The 18,835-nt window shown below is 35.2% G+C and overlaps 1 protein-coding gene across 2 annotated transcripts in view; it reads left to right on the forward strand.

Annotated features, from left to right (window-relative positions):
• Positions 1-18,835, forward strand: part of FAF1 (Fas associated factor 1) — a 376,824-nt gene that overhangs the window by 91,696 nt on the left and 266,293 nt on the right. For both annotated transcript variants that reach the window (XM_031465103.2, XM_010984732.3), the window contains exon 3: positions 12,022-12,068. Coding sequence is in view for 1 of the 2 variants with exons in the window: in XM_010984732.3 (XP_010983034.1) it covers positions 12,022-12,068 (47 nt within the window). In the remaining variant the exon portion in view is untranslated. The remainder of the gene's footprint in view (positions 1-12,021; positions 12,069-18,835) is intronic.

Consider the following 18,835-nt stretch of genomic DNA (forward strand, 5'->3'; position numbering starts at 1 on the left):
AATAAATGATAAAACCAGGATTTGAAAACAGACCTGTCAGACTATACAACATAGAACATCCCATAATTGGCCTAGTTAAATTATAATAGATAATAGGTCATAGAGAGCTAAATACTGAATATGAATTGTTACTGTAGTTTTTTCCCTTGCTTAAACACCAAGATATAAAACAAATATATAAAAATCAGCATTTGCATGCTATCTACCTTTTATCTGTCTTCTATTATAGCAGTAAATACCATATCTGGTGGATTCTCTAGGGCCAGCATTTCAGTATTTACAGTTTGATTGATGGATACATGTAACTGAAACTGAGGTTTGTATTGAGGCTCAGATGCCCATATATTTCTTCTCCTACTTTTTTGATACTTCTGTTTAATATTTTTCTCTGATTTTTTTCTACATATTACTTAAATGTTGGCATTACAAAGGTTCCATCATGACACCATTTCTTTCTTCACACTCTCATTTTGGGTAAAATTAACACACTCCTAAGACTTTTGCAAATATTTTAAAATTGAGGTATGAAACACATACCATAAAATGTACCATCTTAACCACTTTTAAGCATATAATTCAATAGCATTAAATATATTCACATTGTTGAGAAATGGATCTCCAGAATGTTTTCATTTTGTAAAAGTGAAACTCTATACCCATTAGAATATAACACTCCCCTCTTCCAGCTCCCCTTAGCTCCTGGTAACCACCATTCTATGTATTTCAGTTTCCATGAATTTGACTACTCTAGTTATGTCATATAAGTGGAATTATACCCTATTTGTCATTTTTTTAACTGGCTTGTTTCACTTAGTGTAGTGTTCTTGAGATTTATTCATGTTGTAGCCTGCATCAGTGTTTTCTTCCTTTTAAAGGCTGCAAAATATTCCACTGTTTGTATATACCATTTAAAAAATCCGTTTCCATTGGACTTTTGGTTTGCTTTTACCACTTGGTTATTGAAATAATGCTACTATGAATACGAGTACACAGATATCTTTTTGAGACCCTGCTTTTAGTTATTTTGGATATATGCTTAGAAGTGAGATTGCTGAATCATTTGGTAGTTCTATTTTCCCAAATACTTTTAAAGTAGGTGACTCATGACTCCAAACTCAGTATCTCGAATTAGCACATTTTATATTCTTAATAGTCTTTTGGACATCTCTGTATGAATGTCCCAAGTGGTACTTCAAAATCAATGTGCCTAAAACTGAAAGCCTCAAAATTCCCTATGCCCACCAGTTTGTTCCTTTGCTCATGCTCTTGGATTCATGGCAGTCATTCATTCATTCACTCCTATATTGAGTATATGTTAGCTCATTCTACCTAGTTACCAGGCACTGTGTTGAGGGCACATCAGTGAACAAAATAAAGTCATTTGGAGCTTATGTTCTGGTGAGGGAAGACAGATAACAAACAAACACTAGGTTGGTTAAGGAAGGCCTCTCTGAGGTAACCGTTGAGTAGAAACCTGACTGAAGTGAGGGAGTGAGATACGTGGATATCTAAAGGAATAGCACTCCAGAGGTAAAAATAAGTATAAGGTATTTAATGTGGGAGCATGCTTGACTTGTTCAAGAAATTGTAAGGAAACCAGGACAACTAGAGTAAGTAAAGTCAGCGAGGTTAGTAGAAGATGTCAAGAGAAGTCTCGTATGGTCAGAAAAAGGACTTTGACTTTGACTCTGATGATATGGGAAGACATTAGAGTATTTTGAGTAGGAAAAGGGTTTTACTTGATATGACGTTTATAAACATCATTCTGGCTGCTGTGTGAATAGGCAGTAAGTGTGTGGGGCAAGGATGGAAGTAGGGAGACCAGTGTGGAGACTATTGTAATAATATTCCAGAGGAAAGATGATGATTTAGACCAGTGTGGTAACAGAGAAGGTTGGTCAGATTCTACATATTGAATGTAGAATGAAGAATTCCTCGTAGATTGGATGTGGAGTGTGAGAGAAAGAAGGGAATTGAGGATGACTACATGAGTTTTTGACTTGAACAATGGAATCTAGAATTGCTTTCTGTTTTAATGATTGGGAGGACTGGAGTAAGAGCAGTCTACTCAGTCCCAGGCCAGAAGCCTGGACATCATCTTCAGGAATTTTCTTCTTTTCAATTCATATCTTGCAGTGCTGCCCAAATGATGTTCTTAAAGGGCAAATTTGAGTTGCAGCATTTGTCTGCCCATTATCCTAAGGTTAAGTAAAGCTTTTAATGCCTTCATACTCCATCTCATAATCTAACTCTTGCTTACTTTTCCAGCTGGCCTCTCACTGCATCCTGACCCAAACCATTGCTGAAGCCACACAAAACTACTTTTAGCTTCCTGGATAAACAAAGTAGATTCATACTTTTGCCTTAAAAAAAAAAAATCCCTCCCTAAATGCCCTTACTCAACTTTCTTCTTCCTAGAAGAGCCTTCTTTTAATACTTGGTTCAAATATCATGCCTTCTTCCCAGTTTTTCTCCTGACATTCAAATTACTTCCACTGTTTTGCCTTCATAGTATCTTACATATTTCTCTATTGAAGTCCATAATGAATGGAGAAGAGAGTCATCAGCTTTGGAGTCACACAGTAGGGTGCTTGAGAAAAATTTAGAGAAGAGCATCATAGTGATTAATATATTTGGAAAGTAGGAATTTGAAGGAAAACTTAGAAGAATTTAAATATAGTAGAGTGTTGGAAATAGTCTGTTATATATATGAAAAATTAAATAATTATTTATGAAAAATGATTTTCCTTTCTGCCCAGAAAGAGGAGAAAATGGTATTAAACATCCTTTTTTGAGGACTTGTTAGCTTCCAGGCACAATCTTACGGTCTTTCTTTAGTATGGACACTTAAGTCTTTTTTGTTTCTTGGGCCTGTCACATCTGTAGCTTGGGGAATTTTCATTCCAAAACATTTCTCATAGCTCACTTGATTAACATTATACTAATGAGGTTTGTGAAATAATGGAAATATATATTTGTCTCTGCCCCCAGTTCCTGGCACAGGGCTTCTAAAACCCGTGTAATTTCCTAAGTGATAAGAGTAGCATCTTTTATTCTAATATTTTGTCTTGGACCCTGGCTCTTGATGCAAAATTTGGAATTTCTTGGCTGATAGGAGTGTCTTTTGTTCTTAGGAGGAGACTCTTGGGCTCTTGGATAGCTTCCAGAGGGGGGCTGGTCACCAGAAAGACCAAGCCATGGTTAGAAGCTTAGAGCATTCAGACCCACTCCCTATCCTCCAGGAAGGGGAAAAGGGCTGGAGATTGAGTTAATGATTGATTATGCCTACATATTGAAACATTCATAAAAATCCCAATAGTACTGGTTGGAAGGAGCTTCTGGATTGGTGAATACATAGGAGACTGACATGCCTGGAGAGACCATGGAAGCTCCATGCCCCTCCCCACACACCTTGCCCTATGTATCTCTTCCATCTGGCTGTTCTTGAGTTACATCCTTTTATAATAAGTTGTTAATCTAGTTAAGTAAAATGTTTTCTTGAGTTCTGTGAACCACTCTAGCAAATTAATTGAATTGAGAAGAGGATCATGGAAACCTCTAATTTATAGCTTGTTGGTCAGAAGCACAGGTGACAGCTTGGACTTGCAGTTAGTATCTCAAGTAGGAGTTGTCTTGTGGGACTGAGCCCTGAACCTGTAGAATCTGATGCTATCTCAGGAAGATAGTGTCAGAATTGAGTTAAATTATAAGGACACCTATCTGGTGTTAGAAACTTGCTAGATATGTGGAAAACCCACACATATAATATTAGAAGTGAAGTAGTGTTAGAGTATTGAGAGTAGAGGAGACACAGGAGAAGGAGCATTTTTTTCCCCCATATAAAGTCAAAGGTGAAAATTCACAATTCATAGCTGTAGGATGATGGACTCTTTCAGAATTTCTCATTGGCCCAAGTTATGGCAAAAACATGAAGGAGGATGATTCTGTCTTGTTCAAAATTGTTGTTTTCCTCAGTACTCTGAATAGATCCAGTTAGTAATTATTTGTTGAATGACTTAATGCTGGAATGAATGAATGAAATATTTGAATGCATGAATAAGATGAATGAATGCTATGTAATTACAATACAATGGAAAATTCATTGGGAAAAGGTGATGTGAGTCAGTTACATTTTCTTGGAGAAAATGATTTAAACCTGGATCTTGAGCTTCATTAGGCAATAAATAGGTATTCCTTCCTTTGTGATCCTATATGGTTGCTCACGTTGGACGGCATTTAATTTTCTATAACTCCTCAGCCTAAGAGGAGTATGTCTTGTCATCTTTCTGTTCCCTCCAGTGCCTAAAACTCTGCCTTGATCATATCAGGTGCTCAGTGAATAAAAGGATGAATGAATTTGAATTGATGGGAAGAGAAAGGATCAGTAAGAACACAGAAGAGAAAGCCTGGGTTTTGTTGGAAGAATTCACTTGATGGCAAGATCAGAGTTGTCAGTTTAAAAATACTAGTACTTTGTGGGTCTGACACCTATTATTTAAGTATTTTGAAAATACTTGAAATCTGATGTACCATAGAGTAATAATTTCAAATTGAACAAAAGTGCACTAGTTTAGAAAACATTTTTCTGTAAGTATTTTCAGGAGATGGAAAAAGTGGCTAATGACCAAAACAAAGCTAATACTGTAACAATAATTATTATCCTAGTTCACAGACTTTCCAAACGTGAAATATGCAGAGTTGCCTATACTATCAATTCTATCTGCTGCTAACATATAATATTATTATATGTAATGAAAGTATATCTGTCATTTCTGTTTTCATATATTTTAAAATTTAGTAAGTTTTCTTTTTCTGCTTGTTTATAAATTCTTATATTTTAAATATACTAAGTATTTAATTTCACTGATTTGCAATCAGTAATTTGGAGACTGACCAGCTGAGGTGGCTGCTAATAAGAATTAAGCTAATGATAATGCTAAGATGTAATCACTGAAGACTGGAAAAATGATGGTCTGCTAGTAATTTGATGTGTATTATATTGTATTTGTCATATAACTTCATCTAATCTCAGTTTATCAATCTTTGAATACAATGTAGAATTTTGGCTGGGAGGATAGGAAGCAGGATTTATTGGAAGGTTGCTGAGAAGCTCTCATATTTGAAAGAAAACTTGAACAACAAAGTCTTAGGAAAACCAGTAAACAGAGTTGCTCTGTCAGAAACTTTTGAAAAGTGTCTCTGAGACACAGCTTCAACCAGTTAGATACTCATTCAAGATCCCCATTCCCAGGAGAGACTGATTGGTCTAAATTGAGTCGTTATCATTAAAACATTTCCAGTACCACATGGAATGAGGCAGAAGTAATTCTTCAAAGGAAGCACAGGATCTGTATCAAAAGAAAAGAGGGAAGGGATAATGGGCAGATGGGTCACAGTAATAACTAATGGGGCTGTATATGCATCTGAGATTGCATTTTTCTAGCATTCCATGAAACTGAATTAAAGTGGAGTTTTAATGTTCTTTGTTAAATCAACTTTGTCAATGACTAATTTATATACATATACAGATTTTAAGTGTATGCAGCTCAATGAGTTTTAACAAATGTATGCGTTGTGTATCCAATCCACTTCCCATCAAGATGTCTATCATGTTAGAAATTTGTTCTCTTTTCTAGTCAACCCCCAACCCTGCTCCAGGCAATCACTTATGTAATTTTCATTACTACATTTTGGTAACTTTGTTCTAAAACTTCATATAAATGGAATCATACAGTATGTACTCTTTTTACATCTGGCATTGTTTACTCAACATAATGTCTGAGATTCATCCATATTGTTGCATATATCAGAAGTTCATTTTTATTATTGGATAAGATTCCTTTGTGTGAATATGCCATATCTGTTTATTCATTGGTTGATGGACATTTTGGTTGTATCTAGTGTTTAGGTATTATGAATATTTGTATACTAGTCTTTGGTGGACACATGTTTTTATTTCACTTGGGTAAATTCCTAAGAGTGGAATTGTGAAATTGTATGCTAAATGTTTATTTAACTTTATATAAAACTATCAAACTGTTTGCAAAGTAATTGTGGCATTTTACATTCCCATCAGCAATGTATGAGAGATCCAAATCCTCACCGTCATTTGGTGGTGTTAGTCTTTTTAATTTCACCCATTTTAGTGTGTTTGAAGTGGATTTCTTTGTGGTTCTCTTTTTTTAAAAAATTAACTTTATTGATGATAAAATGAACCCTTTTAAAGTGTACAGTTTGATGAATTTTGACAGATGTATATACCTACTTAACTACCACCACCACAGTCATTGTTCCTAAATTTCCCTATTATCCCTTCCCTGTCCTTCTTACACACGCCAAACAATCCTTGATTTGCCTTCTTAGAGATTAAATTAGTCTTTCCTAGAGTTTCATATACGCAACATCATGTAGAATTTTCTCGTGTCTGACTTCATTCATTTAGCAAAATGTTTTAGAGATGCACCCATGTGGTTGAATGTATCTATAGTCTGTCCCTTTTTATTGCTGAATAGTATTCTATTGTACTTAAACAATGTGTTATACACAAAACAACTTTTGCCTGTTGTTGGGCATTTGGGCTGCTTCTAGTTATTGGGTGTTGTGATTAAAGCTGATATGATATTCTTATGCATGTCTTAGGGGATTATGTTTTCATTTCTTTTAGATAAATACTCAAGAGTAAAATTGCTGGATTATATGTTTACCTTTATATATAAAACCATGATAGTTTTGAAAATGATTGTACAGTATATGAGGCTTCCTGTTGTTCAGCATTATTGCCAAAGCTTGTATCTGTTTCTTGTCTGATTTAATTTTAGCCATTTCAATAGGTATGTGGTGGTATCTTATCATGGTTTTAATTTGTATTCCTCTGATGTTTAATTTGTATTTCTCAGACTATTTAATTTGAACAGTTTTTTATATGTTTACTGTCTATTCCTATATATTTTTTGGAAAAGTTTATGTTCATATCTTTTGCCCATTTTCTTATTGACTTGTCATCTTATTGAGTTATAAGAATTCTTTATATATTCTGAATATAGATTCCTTCTCACATACACACACACACATATATAACAAATACATTTTCCGAGTTTGTGACTTACCATTTTATTTTCTTACTTGTGTCTTTTGAAGTGCAAACATTTAAAAATTTGAAATCTATCATTTTTTTCTTTCATCTTTTGCTTTTGCTTTCTTTCATCTCAGTGTTGTCACAGGTTTCTACTTGTTTTCTTGGTGTCCTCATCTGTAAAATGAGTGTAATATAAGAGTTAAATGAGTTAATATGAGTACAGCACCTAGAGAATGCATAGCACCTAGTAAGAACTATATTAATATTAGCTACCTTTATTGTTACTACAACTCCTTTACTCAGAAGTTATCATTGAGGTTTTGGCATGCTGTCTGTACATCCCTGGCTCATCTCCCTCCCTTCTCAAGAAATCTCATTGGCATTTTCTTTAGGGGTCATTTGTTGAAAAAATATAAAAAGACCAAAGCCAAGATTTGCTATATGTGTATTAGATGCTGCAGTTTTACAATCCACCAATTTACCAGTGGCTCATTTTCCTTTCATATCTGACATTGTAAGGATGTCTTCAGGAGTTTTTGCTATTTCCCTTCCCCAAAGCCCACCATGAGTGTCATCATTTTCTCCTTCTGTTGAGGCCGAAGATAATATCTTCATTTTCTTATGGCCTACCTCTGAACTTGGCTTTCACTCTGCTAAACATATTTCTCGTGTCTTCCAGTGGACGCTGGGAAATGACATTTCAGAGGGTATTGTCAGATTTTGCTAAAGAAAACTTAGAGGCTGGATTCTTACCGTGGTAAATTAACTGATTAAAAATATCATAGACAGAATTAGGGTGAAAGCAATAAAATTATGCTAAAATGGATTTTCAAACTTCTGTAAACTAGGTCAAGGCAAGATGCTATTCTTAAAATATATTGCAGTCTAATGAAAAGCCACCATAGTGTGCTTGAGTCAGTCCCAGAAATAGAAATGTTGTCTTTATTCTCTGTTTCTTTGGCCAAATATTTAATCAGTCCCTATCATTATTTTCTTATTTATAGAATGAGAGATATATCTTCCTAGCCAAAACAACAACAACAACAACAAAACCCAACCAAACAAAAAAACCAATGGGATAGCATTTAGCAAATGATACATGGTTCTTATCTGTTCAGTATTGTTTCTAGTCTATAATCTAGGTTTTGCTAAATCTAACCTCTTTTCTAAAGGTATTCCCTTGGGGAAGGTTAAAATAGGAGTTTGGGATTAACAGATACACAATACTATATATAAAATACATAAACAACAGGGACCTACTGTATAGCACAGGGAACTATATTCAATGTCTTTTAATATCTTATAATAAACTATAATGGAAAAGAATCTGAAAAAGAATGTGTGTGTGTATATAACTGAATCACTTTGCTGTACACTAGAAACTAACACAACATTGTAAATCAACTATACTTCAGTTAAATAAATAAATAAATAAATAAATAAATAAATAAATAAATAAATAAATGTATCCCCTCTATTTGTGCTCTCCTGGGCCCTACATCAGATACCAGGCATCCCCAAAGTCTAGCATAGTACCTGGCAATGAATAGTCATTTGGTAAGTTTGTTGAACCAAACTTTTAATTTTACCCTGTATTTCTTGAGTCTTTATTGTTTCCTTTTCCAGTGAATTCTATTTGAACTCAAGAATTCACTATTCTTAAGAAAAAAAAAGCAAATAAAAACTTTTTGCAGCCGTTCTTCTTACAGTCCCTGTCCTTATCCTTTTCACACTCTTTCAAGATCAGTTATACTTACTTTCTTATTTCTCATGTATTTCTTACCCTTTTATAATCTAGTTCTTACTTAAACTGTCTATTCGACTGTTTTCACATTTAGAAGTTTTGTCTCCTTACAGTACCTTCATTGACCTCTCTATGACACATTACTGGTCTTTTCCCTCTTTTCTAACCCTTCCATTTTTATTATTTTGTTTTTGTTTTCAGCTTTCTCTTCTCTTTTTCTTACATATATGAATTCTTCAAGAGTCTATTTTTGTCTCATTTGTCTTCACTCTTTGGTGAAGCTTTCTTCTTTAAGAAATCTTAGGGAAAGAATTAAAATATTTCTAAGGCTTCGTTTATTTGCCTTTAAACAGGTGTTACTTTACTTAACCTAGCTTTTATTTTTAAAAATAACTTTTTAATCTCTATTTGGATATTACCTGAACTTCTCATAGTAAATTTGTTGAATAATTTTTTTCCGTGTTAGAAGGCATGTTATGTTATTTCTGTTAATATATCTCCATTGCTTAGCACAGAGATTGGTATGTAGTTGGCAATTACAGTCGTTCTTTGGTATCTGTGGGAATTGGTTCCAAGACCTGCTAGGGAATACCAAAATCTACAGGATGCCCAAGTCTCATAGTGGGCCATGCATATCTGTGGTTCTAAATCTGCAGATTCAACTAACTGCCAATTGTGTAGTACTGTAGTATGTAGTTATTGGGGGAAAAAAACCAACAGAAATCCGTGCATTAACGGATCCATTCAGTTTAAACCTGTGTTAGTTCAAGAGTCAACTGTAATACATATTTGTTAAGTCAACAGTGATATCCTGCTGCTACCTCAAAGTTAACGTTGCTCAAAAGTCAATTCATCTGAATTTTTCCTTTGCTTCTCTGTCTATCCATTGTTCAGCGTTCATATCAAATGCTATCCATCTTCTGAAACTTCCTTTCCTCCTCACAGTCAGAAAGCTCTCTCCGTATTTTATATTTCTTTAGCAAATCATACTTTTATTGTACCTTCATTATGGATTACATTTTACTTATTTATATGTAAAGTTTATCATATATATAGGTTTGAGGTCAGGGGCTAACATTCTGTCCAAAAACAAATACATTATTTAAAATGGTCTAAGAGCTTAGAGGAGGAAAAGGATTGAAAGTGAGTGTGTCAAACTACCTTCTTCTCCTCCATCTTGCTACTTTTCACTTACCCTTTAGCCTTAGTTGAGACACTGTTTCATCCAGGAAGCTTTCTGTGAGCCTTCCTCAAGTCTTGACTGTGTGGCTATTTATTCTTTGTACTCCTCTAGCATCATTCACTTAACAAATTGTTGAGTGCCTTTTACGTGCTGGCATTGTGTTAGGCAGTGGGGATAAAGTGGTAAACAAAATTGGTACCATCTCTTACATCACAGAGCCTACAGTCTAGTGAGAAAGGCAGACATAAAACAAATAATCACCGAATAAGTAATTACCAATTCCTGTGAAGGTAAAGTAAGGGGTTCAGTGTGAGAGTAAACTTAGTAGGTGGAAGAGGGGAGAGGGATTTGATGAGAGAAGAATTTGGGGGAAAAGTATATTTAACAGAAACATCAATTAAGATGATTAGGAATCAGCCATACAAAGAATGGAGGAAAGGGCATTCCAAGCAGATACAGTATTTTAGAAGGCCCTAAGAAATAAAAGAACTTGATGCCTTTAAAGAACAAAAAGGCAGGCCCATCTTACTAGTATTAGTATTAGCTCATTATAGAGATGAGGAAGCTGAGGCTCAAGGAGGTTCAGTGCATATAGAATATTACACTAACGTCATCAAAGTAATAAATGGGAGAGTCTAGATTCAAACTTTGGACTTTATAAATCCTTAGTGTTCTTTCCATTATACCTTGGCATTCTCTAGTGAAAACTTGAACAAAATCTTTCCAAACTCTGGTATTTTATTTTGTTTCCAACATCATAGAACATTCTCTTACCATTTTCTATTTTTTAACAAAGGAGATATTTGTATGTGGAACCATTGCTGTCAACAGAAAAGGGGTAATTGACCTGGCACCACACAGAGATGCTTCTGTTGAATTTGTGGCTTTGAAAACTGATTTTAGCATTTGCTTGACTCAGAGAATTTATGGGCCTCCAGAATAGTCAGAGTTCTATGATATCCATCCACTGTCTATATTAATCTGTGGATTTCTTTGGATTTTGCCAGTGGAGTGTTAGAAGTCTCAAAATTCATAGTGAGCATCTTAAACTATTTTGTTTCCATTCAGTAGTGTAACTTTGTAAAGACCTACCTCTGGCAAAGATTTAAGTTTGTTTCACAAAATACACAAACTCCTTTTTGCAGTAGATTTCTAGGCAATTGATAAAACATTGAAGTGTTAGCTTTTCTTTTTTCCTTTTTTTATTTCTTTCTTTTTTGGGGAGAAGGAGGAAGAAGTTGTTATGATGCAAATGCAGAGTTGGAAAAGTCATTTTTTTCCTTCAGGTAATCTTTTCTATTACACTGCAATGACCTGCCTACAATCCAGGATATAACAGCCTGTTTGCTTAGTAGCCTTCAAAAATGTCTGTATCATGTCACATTTGTGCTGTGTTCCAAGTAGTTGGTGACTCGTTAGCTTAGAGACCAGTTTCAGGAGTGTTTTATATAAGGAAACTTCCCCAGTGATGCTCCTGCTACTTTTGTAACCTAATGTAATTGTGGTGTTGTGTTTATCAAAGAACTTTTGCCCCTATATTTTTTCCTTCTACATGTTCTTTTCTCTGAGAATAATGATTGTAGCATGAAAGAATGAATTTAATTCCTGAGCTAATTTTAACATTCTTATTGGTATTTTTCATTTGTGATTTTATGTATTCCTCTCAATCTGAGGAAGGAAGTAATATTAAAAAGATTAAGGTATTGATTTTACTTGTTCTGACATCCTTAAACATTGGTCTTATGGATGTTTTACTTGAATGAAGACTGTGAAATTAAGCTTTTAATGACTCAAGATTTGGGGATATTATGTTCTAAATGCATGTTTTTTTTTTAATTCTCTAAAATGCAGTTTTATTATATAGTAGGAGAGAAACATTTAATAGAGAATTTTTTTCATTCCTAAGGAGACAATATTTTGTTTAAATTTTCAAAGTATACAGGGGTTTTTACCTCACCACATTCCACTCTGAGCATTTTCCTGTTTCTTTAAATGATTTTCTCTGTTTTCTGTTTGCAGGCAGCTATAAATGGTGTAATACCCCAGGAAAATGGCATTCTGCAAAGGTATGTTATAGTGTGCTTAATGGTGGGATGAGAATTTAGCAAACCAAGAAAGAGACAGTTGTTAATTTTCTTGGTCTTGCTTTTTGATAGAGCATTTGATCTTTGATGTGTCAGTTCATTAATACAGTTATTCTTCTTTCAGACATTTTTATTAGTTATACAAATTTCCTAAAGTCTCCAACTTCTGTCTAATGTTATTTCAGATTGGGTGATAACATTTTTAAAGGTGATTTTATTGTTGAGAAAACTTTTCAAGGTCATCTCATTCATAAGATGGAAGGAACTGAATCCTTTAAACTGTTAGTAGTGAGAAAACATGGCTCAATAACCGCAGAGCATGGTTATCATCTAACTATACAGACTTTATCCCCAATCTTGCCAGTTCTTTTTTCCCTCTCCTTTAGGTTTCTAAATTAAGTATATGATAACTTGCAACAATTTGAGTAAGTTTTTAATAATGAAACTTCCTGGAGCACTAAGCTCTTTTACCTGAAGTACCCAGTGTTAACATGTGGAATAGTCTTCGTGGTTTTATGTCATTGCCAGAGGCAAAATTATAATATGATGCCAAGAGAACTATAGTAGTCAAAAAATAATTCCTGAAATTAAAAATAAATTCATAACTTTTCTTAAAATTGGAGACTGGTTCTGGATTAAAAAAACACACTATAAAGTCATAGGAGGTAAAACCATTCTCTCTTCCAAGTGTAGTTTAATTACTTGATTTTTTCCCTCCTCTCCTCTCAATTCAAACTTTGGCTTAAATTTTGGTGGCTGGGATTTCTAAGTCACTGAAGCATGATCTTCTAAGTGCAGATGAGGCAAACAGAAACAGCAGACTAGGAATGAGGTTGTTTTGAAGAGGAAGAAAGTGCTGTTGCAAAAACATCAAAAAATTCACCATAAACTTCAAGATGTGCTGTACTTTGTAGGAAACTGTGTATATTTAGAAAGGAAGAAAAATTCTGTTTGGTACCTCTACCACCCTTAGTGATTAATGGTTTTTAGGTGAAAGCAATGATAAACAGACCTAGTCCCCACTCCCACCTTTTTTGAAACCTGTAAGAGTTTCATCCAGAGTAAATGTGGCAGATTTCCAAAGTCTGTACCAAATTTTTGTTTATTTGTTCTTTTTTTCTCCCTCCGCCCCCCCCCCCCCTTTTTTTTTTCTGGTTTCAAAGCATCAGTTCTGTTGAAACCCTTGTCTAGAAAGCAAACCATATGATTACAGGAACTTCCTTCAAAATTATTTTTCCCCTTGGTTTAGAAAGTTTTAGACTGCTAAATATGGCTCCAGTTTTATTCTTGAGTAAATGTTATTCCACTCTTTGTGCCAGAATTTTTGCTTGCTAAACCCTTGTGGATTCAGCTGCTGGGTTCTGAGTACATATTTGATACATCTTGACAATTACTAGTATTTGCTATGAGTGAACTGTAGAAATTCCCTGATCCCTGGAAATATCCCAACTTTTCCTGTAATAGAAGATACTTTTTGCTTAATATATTTTATAGCTAGAGATTCAGTACTAAATTGATTCCTAATAGGGTTACTATAATATTTGGGCTTTAACTTTCATCAGAGTGGGTTTTTGTTTGTTTTGTTTTTCTTGTTTAAAGAATGAATCATATGTCTATAGAAAAAAGTAATAGCTTTCAACTATTTTCAACATTTTCCTTCCTAACTTTGTTCTTTAGTTTTGAAATGATTGTGGATTTGACATAACTGAAAATTCCTTTTGGATTTCTACTGCCCAGAGGAAATGAAAGAGGGCTCTTTGTACTTTGTCATAGATTTAACACTGAAAATGGAAGACACAATGCTAGGAATGGTGTATGTAGGCCGTTAAAAGAATCTTTGTTTTGTATGTTTGATTTTTATAGTTAAGTTGAATGTAGGGGAGGGAGAAGAGCCCAATCTCTGCTTTATAGCTTTTCCTGAAATCAGATTTTTACATGAGTTCAAAAGTGGAAACATTTTTTTTAATGTATTCATAAGTTCAAGGCAAAGAAACTAACTTTAAAAAAATGTTTAAGGCACTGTGCTAGGTAATTGATGTATTTTTCTTTATTAATGCTCATTAAAACCCTTCAGAGTTAAATGCTCATGTTTCATAGATGAGGAAACTCTAGATTAGAGAGTTTATGGACTCACTCAAGACCACAAATGTTGTAAGTGGTGGAGTCTGGATTGTCTCATTTTAAAAGTCATGCTCTTTCTTTTACACCACTTTGTCGTCTTCAGTTCAGTAAGCCAGGCGTGTCACAGCCTTTGTTTTAAGATTTTTTTCCATTGAGTTAAGTAGTTGACATTTAATTCATGTATATAACATTTTTGTTCCATAATTTTGTTTTTACAGTTACTATTTTAGTTGTAAGCAAGTATAGGCAGATATTATTTATCCCTCGTTTTACAGGTAGAGAGAATAAGGCATGAAGTTGCTTGGCCCAGATGATACAGCATGATGTTGATGGAGTAGGAAACATAAGCAAGTCTTCTCCCTCATCCTCCAGGGCTTATTTCACTGGACAGTACAATACTAATATAACATATTTATAAAGTGTAAAACTTACGCAGTCATAAACATAAACCATTCATTTAGTCATAGCAAATACCAAGTGTGTACATATATATTTACTACATCTTGGTATAGTATTTTATTTATTCAGAATGTTGTCCAGAGCCTTTCAGAATTATTTTTGGAGATTATTGTTAGAAAGAAGCGCTGATGAATTACTTGTATTAGTAGAGAATAGATGCTAGATTTAAAAATTGAAATAGACAAGTACAGAGTTTCTGTTTATTTTGCTTTTGTTCATTGCCTTCCAAGGACCTGTGTGGTTTGTAGAGAAAAGTTGAGTAAGGAATAAAACACTACTTTAGTTGAAGTTTAGATCTAAAATAAATAGATTTCTCCATAGAGTTTCCCTTACCAATCAGTGTCTTTTTTTTTTTTTTTTTTTTGGATTGTTGTTCAACTAGAGAAGACTAGCAAGTTCAAATTATAGATGAACAGTCTTAAAAATACTGGGGTTTCTTTGTTGTTTTGTTTTGTTTTTGAGTCAACAGTTTTGGATGTCTTTGCATTCTTTGGATGTCATTGAACATTAGTCACAACTGATAACTGGTAATCTCTCTTCCTCTATTTTTTTTTTTTTTTTTTTTGGATTGCCAGTAAAAACTTCCAGTGTAAATTCATTGTTTTGTTGATCTTTAAATAGAGTAATTATGGCCAATAAAAAAAATTTCAAGTGATAACTTTAAAAAGAATTCTCTTTTGTGGCTGACAAACATACCAAATAACCTGCTTTGATTAGATATATTAAACTATCTCCTAGAGTTGGAGTTTGGTAAAGAAAAAAATAAAACTCTCTAGGAATTTCAAAAAAGAGGGGTTTTTATATAGGGAATCTGTTACACAGATATGGAGCAAGTTGAAAGAGCAAAAAGGGGATACTGAAACAATCCAGATATAATGACTGTAGGATCACCAGGCCCAGATGGGTGTGGGTCCTGCTGGTCAATGAGGAAGGGAGCCTACTTAAAGCTGCAGCATCCTCTGAGAAGGATAGGCAGAGCCAGGACTGAATGGGGGCAGGTGCGAGGCATCCACTCTAGGAAGCCTACTCCAGGACAGGCCTGCCCAGAAGAGCCCCCTTTTGATCACTAAGGGGTACAAGGTCACTCCTAGTACTGGAGGAAAAAAGGAAAGAGCTTGGGAGAGGTTGAGGTTACCAGAACTATGCAGCTCAGAGGAAGGGCTCTAGAACTTGACACCAGACATATAAGAAAGAAGTCTTTCTTTGACAAGATGCAGAGGCTTCTTTTAAAATATTGAAAGAAACTGGAAGCTAACTCCAAAGGTTGATGCTGAAAACAAATGGGTGCCATTGTTAAGGTGCTGTCACTGCTAGGGTAATGTTGATAGCATGCAAACTGTGATCAGTGTGCAAACTGTAATTTTGTGTGTGTGTGTGCGCACATGTGCTGCCACTGTCCTTTGTTCTGTTATTGGTCACAAAGCCATGGTTGTTATTTACTAGTTTCTTCTTCCTCTGTTTATCCTATATTCCGTTTGCCAGTACCTCAAATAGTCAAAGTTCTTGATCTGGTAGGATGTCTCAAACATTCATTTTTGAAGAGTCAGAATCCTTAATGGACCTGCCTTTTTAAAAAATTGGTTCTAGTTTCCCATTAACTCTTAATTTTGGGCATACCCTAGAAAACAGTTCATTAGGTAGCAACAACCTGATTTTTTCCATGGTAATCAGAGCCAGCTACTACTACTGTGTCCTTTGCTAATTGATTCAGTAGCATGAGGAGTACAAAATGACCAAGTGGCATTTTCAAATTCTAGTACAGTGGAAGTACTGTGGAAACATTATATTTTATGATCTCTGAACTGCTAGAGCCCAAAGTTGCAGGAAATAAAAATTTGGTAAGTTATTAGGTGTAATAAGGGGAATCACCATCGCTTAATTCCCATACCCATTTTTTTTTCTGGCAATATGAGTAATAGCACTGTGTTTTGGTCACTGATACAAAGCATATACCATTTCGTTTAAGGTAGAACCCTAAATTTTGAAGGTATTTTCTTTTAACCTGTGCCATAACTATTTTTACCAGGCTATTCCACTGTTCTGTCAAGTGAGATGCTTCTGGGTAATGAATGATGCCAATACTGCACTTCTTTTGCTGTGAAATGAGTTCCTTGGTTAGAGCCAATATTGTGTGGGAAGCCATAGGTCAATAAAGCATTCCCTAAATCCGTGAATAGTGGTGCTGGCAGAAGCATTGCTTTCAGGGGAGTCAATTTCGTATTCAGAAAAGTGTCTTTTTTATGTGACAACGCATCATGCCCCTTTCATGATAGAAATGACCCATTACCTGAGGAATGGTTCCATATTGGGGGCTCTGTATTGGTCTTTGTTATTTGCAGTTTATTTGTAGCTTCCCTAGCCAGCTTCAGACTTGGTAAGGGTAACTTTACATTATTGTGTCTATGCCTTACATCCATCCCTGTTGGCATGGTTACATCGTACATTAATACATTGAGCAGACCTGGGGTAGCAAGGGGAAAAAGTTGACTGACATCAACAGAACAATATCATCTTATCCATATTGAGAGCCTCCCCCCCCCCCAGCAAATAGCTTATAGACAACATTCACCTCAGAAACATATATTCACATTTTGTGTCAACTCTGAAAGATCCATTTCCATTTCTTTTCCCGAGATTTCCATGTCAACCAATTTTCTTTTTATTCTTTCCAAGTCCTGATCAGTTGGCCAACCACTTAACTATTGCCCATGATTCAGTGCAGATTTATATGTCAGGCTGTTTCTCCTTCTAAATTAAGTGGTCAACCTGTAGTACAACCTTAAGTTCTCCCCACTGGGAGGCTTTTCTTTCAGTATGTCTTCAGGGATATCTTTGATTAGGGTTGTGATGTTTCAGCATCTGTTTTTGGTTGGTACCAGCATATTATACATAACCATTCTTTCCTTTCCCAGTCCAAATTTTTTCTTTCTCAGTTATCTTAGTTATCTCTTATGCATTGATGGGAAGTACAAGGTGCAGCCACCGGCCTTTTACTCTGATATGATTCTGACCACTGGACCCCAGCAACTTCACCAAAGTGGCAGGCCCCTACATTTTTGTGGTGCGTATCTCCTAATCTCTAGCATGCATGTATCTTACCAAAGCATCCAAGTACCTGCTGCTTGCTCTTTAGGACCAGTCTACATTAATGTCACTGTAATGTTGTTTTGTAGAATACCTAGGTGATCAAGATCTGTCCAGGCTAGATTATTATGACAAAGAGCAAGAGAGTTGACATAATCTTCAGGAAGAAACAGTGAAGGTATATTGTTTACCTTGCTGGGAGGAAGCAAAATACTTGTCATGGTACTTGCAAATTAATATAGAGAATGTTGTCTCTTCCTACATAATAACCCTAATTCCATGGGTCAGGAAGCCAGTATGGGATATCTGTCAGGATCTGGGGGTGGGGGGAACACAGGGTAGATTGACTGGATGAATGAACCCAGTGTGAGTGATTTGGACCAAAACTTCGTCTACTGCCATAATCTTCCACTTTTATATCCCCAGGAATTAGTATTTGTTTAGAGTTAGCATCTGGCAATCCCCTGCAGATCTGGATGTTTTCCTTTTGTCAGTACACAACCCCCTAGTAAATGACTACAGCTCTCTGGCAAGTCCTGAGGAAAAATTACAGTATATATGTGTGGCTCTGCTACATTTTCTTTGGAAAATCAGGGACTTTATGTCTGTGAACCAGCTTGTGTTTGGAAACTGAGAGTGTCTGTGAGTCTCCATTGTAGTTATGGAAGTTGGAATTTAGGCTGCCAGGTCTAGGTTTCTACTATTTATAGTTCATGCAATATTTTAGTCAACTGACTTTTAATTTTGTGTCTTAGAAATACCATGTTCGATTAAGCAGTACTAGAGATCTCTTCAGGTTGAAATCTTCTGATTGCCACTTTTTGTCCATGCTGTCAGTTAACATGGTTGTTCCCACCTTTTTCTTATTAAACTCTACTCTTTGACCTCTGTACTCTGGGATCTCATCATGCCTATTAGGGAGTCTTTTTCTGTGATGTCATCTCCCCATGTCATTCCCAACCCACAGATGACAGCCACTATAGAGTTTTTCAAGAATGCAGGTTCCCGTACTCATATATTTTTCAATGCTTTAGTGCAGTGTTCTCTGAAACCTCATGGACAGTTTAATGGGGGGATGTATACAG

This window comes from Camelus dromedarius, chromosome 14, assembly GCF_036321535.1.
Source record: "Camelus dromedarius isolate mCamDro1 chromosome 14, mCamDro1.pat, whole genome shotgun sequence".
NCBI classification, from domain to species: Eukaryota; Metazoa; Chordata; class Mammalia; order Artiodactyla; family Camelidae; genus Camelus; species Camelus dromedarius.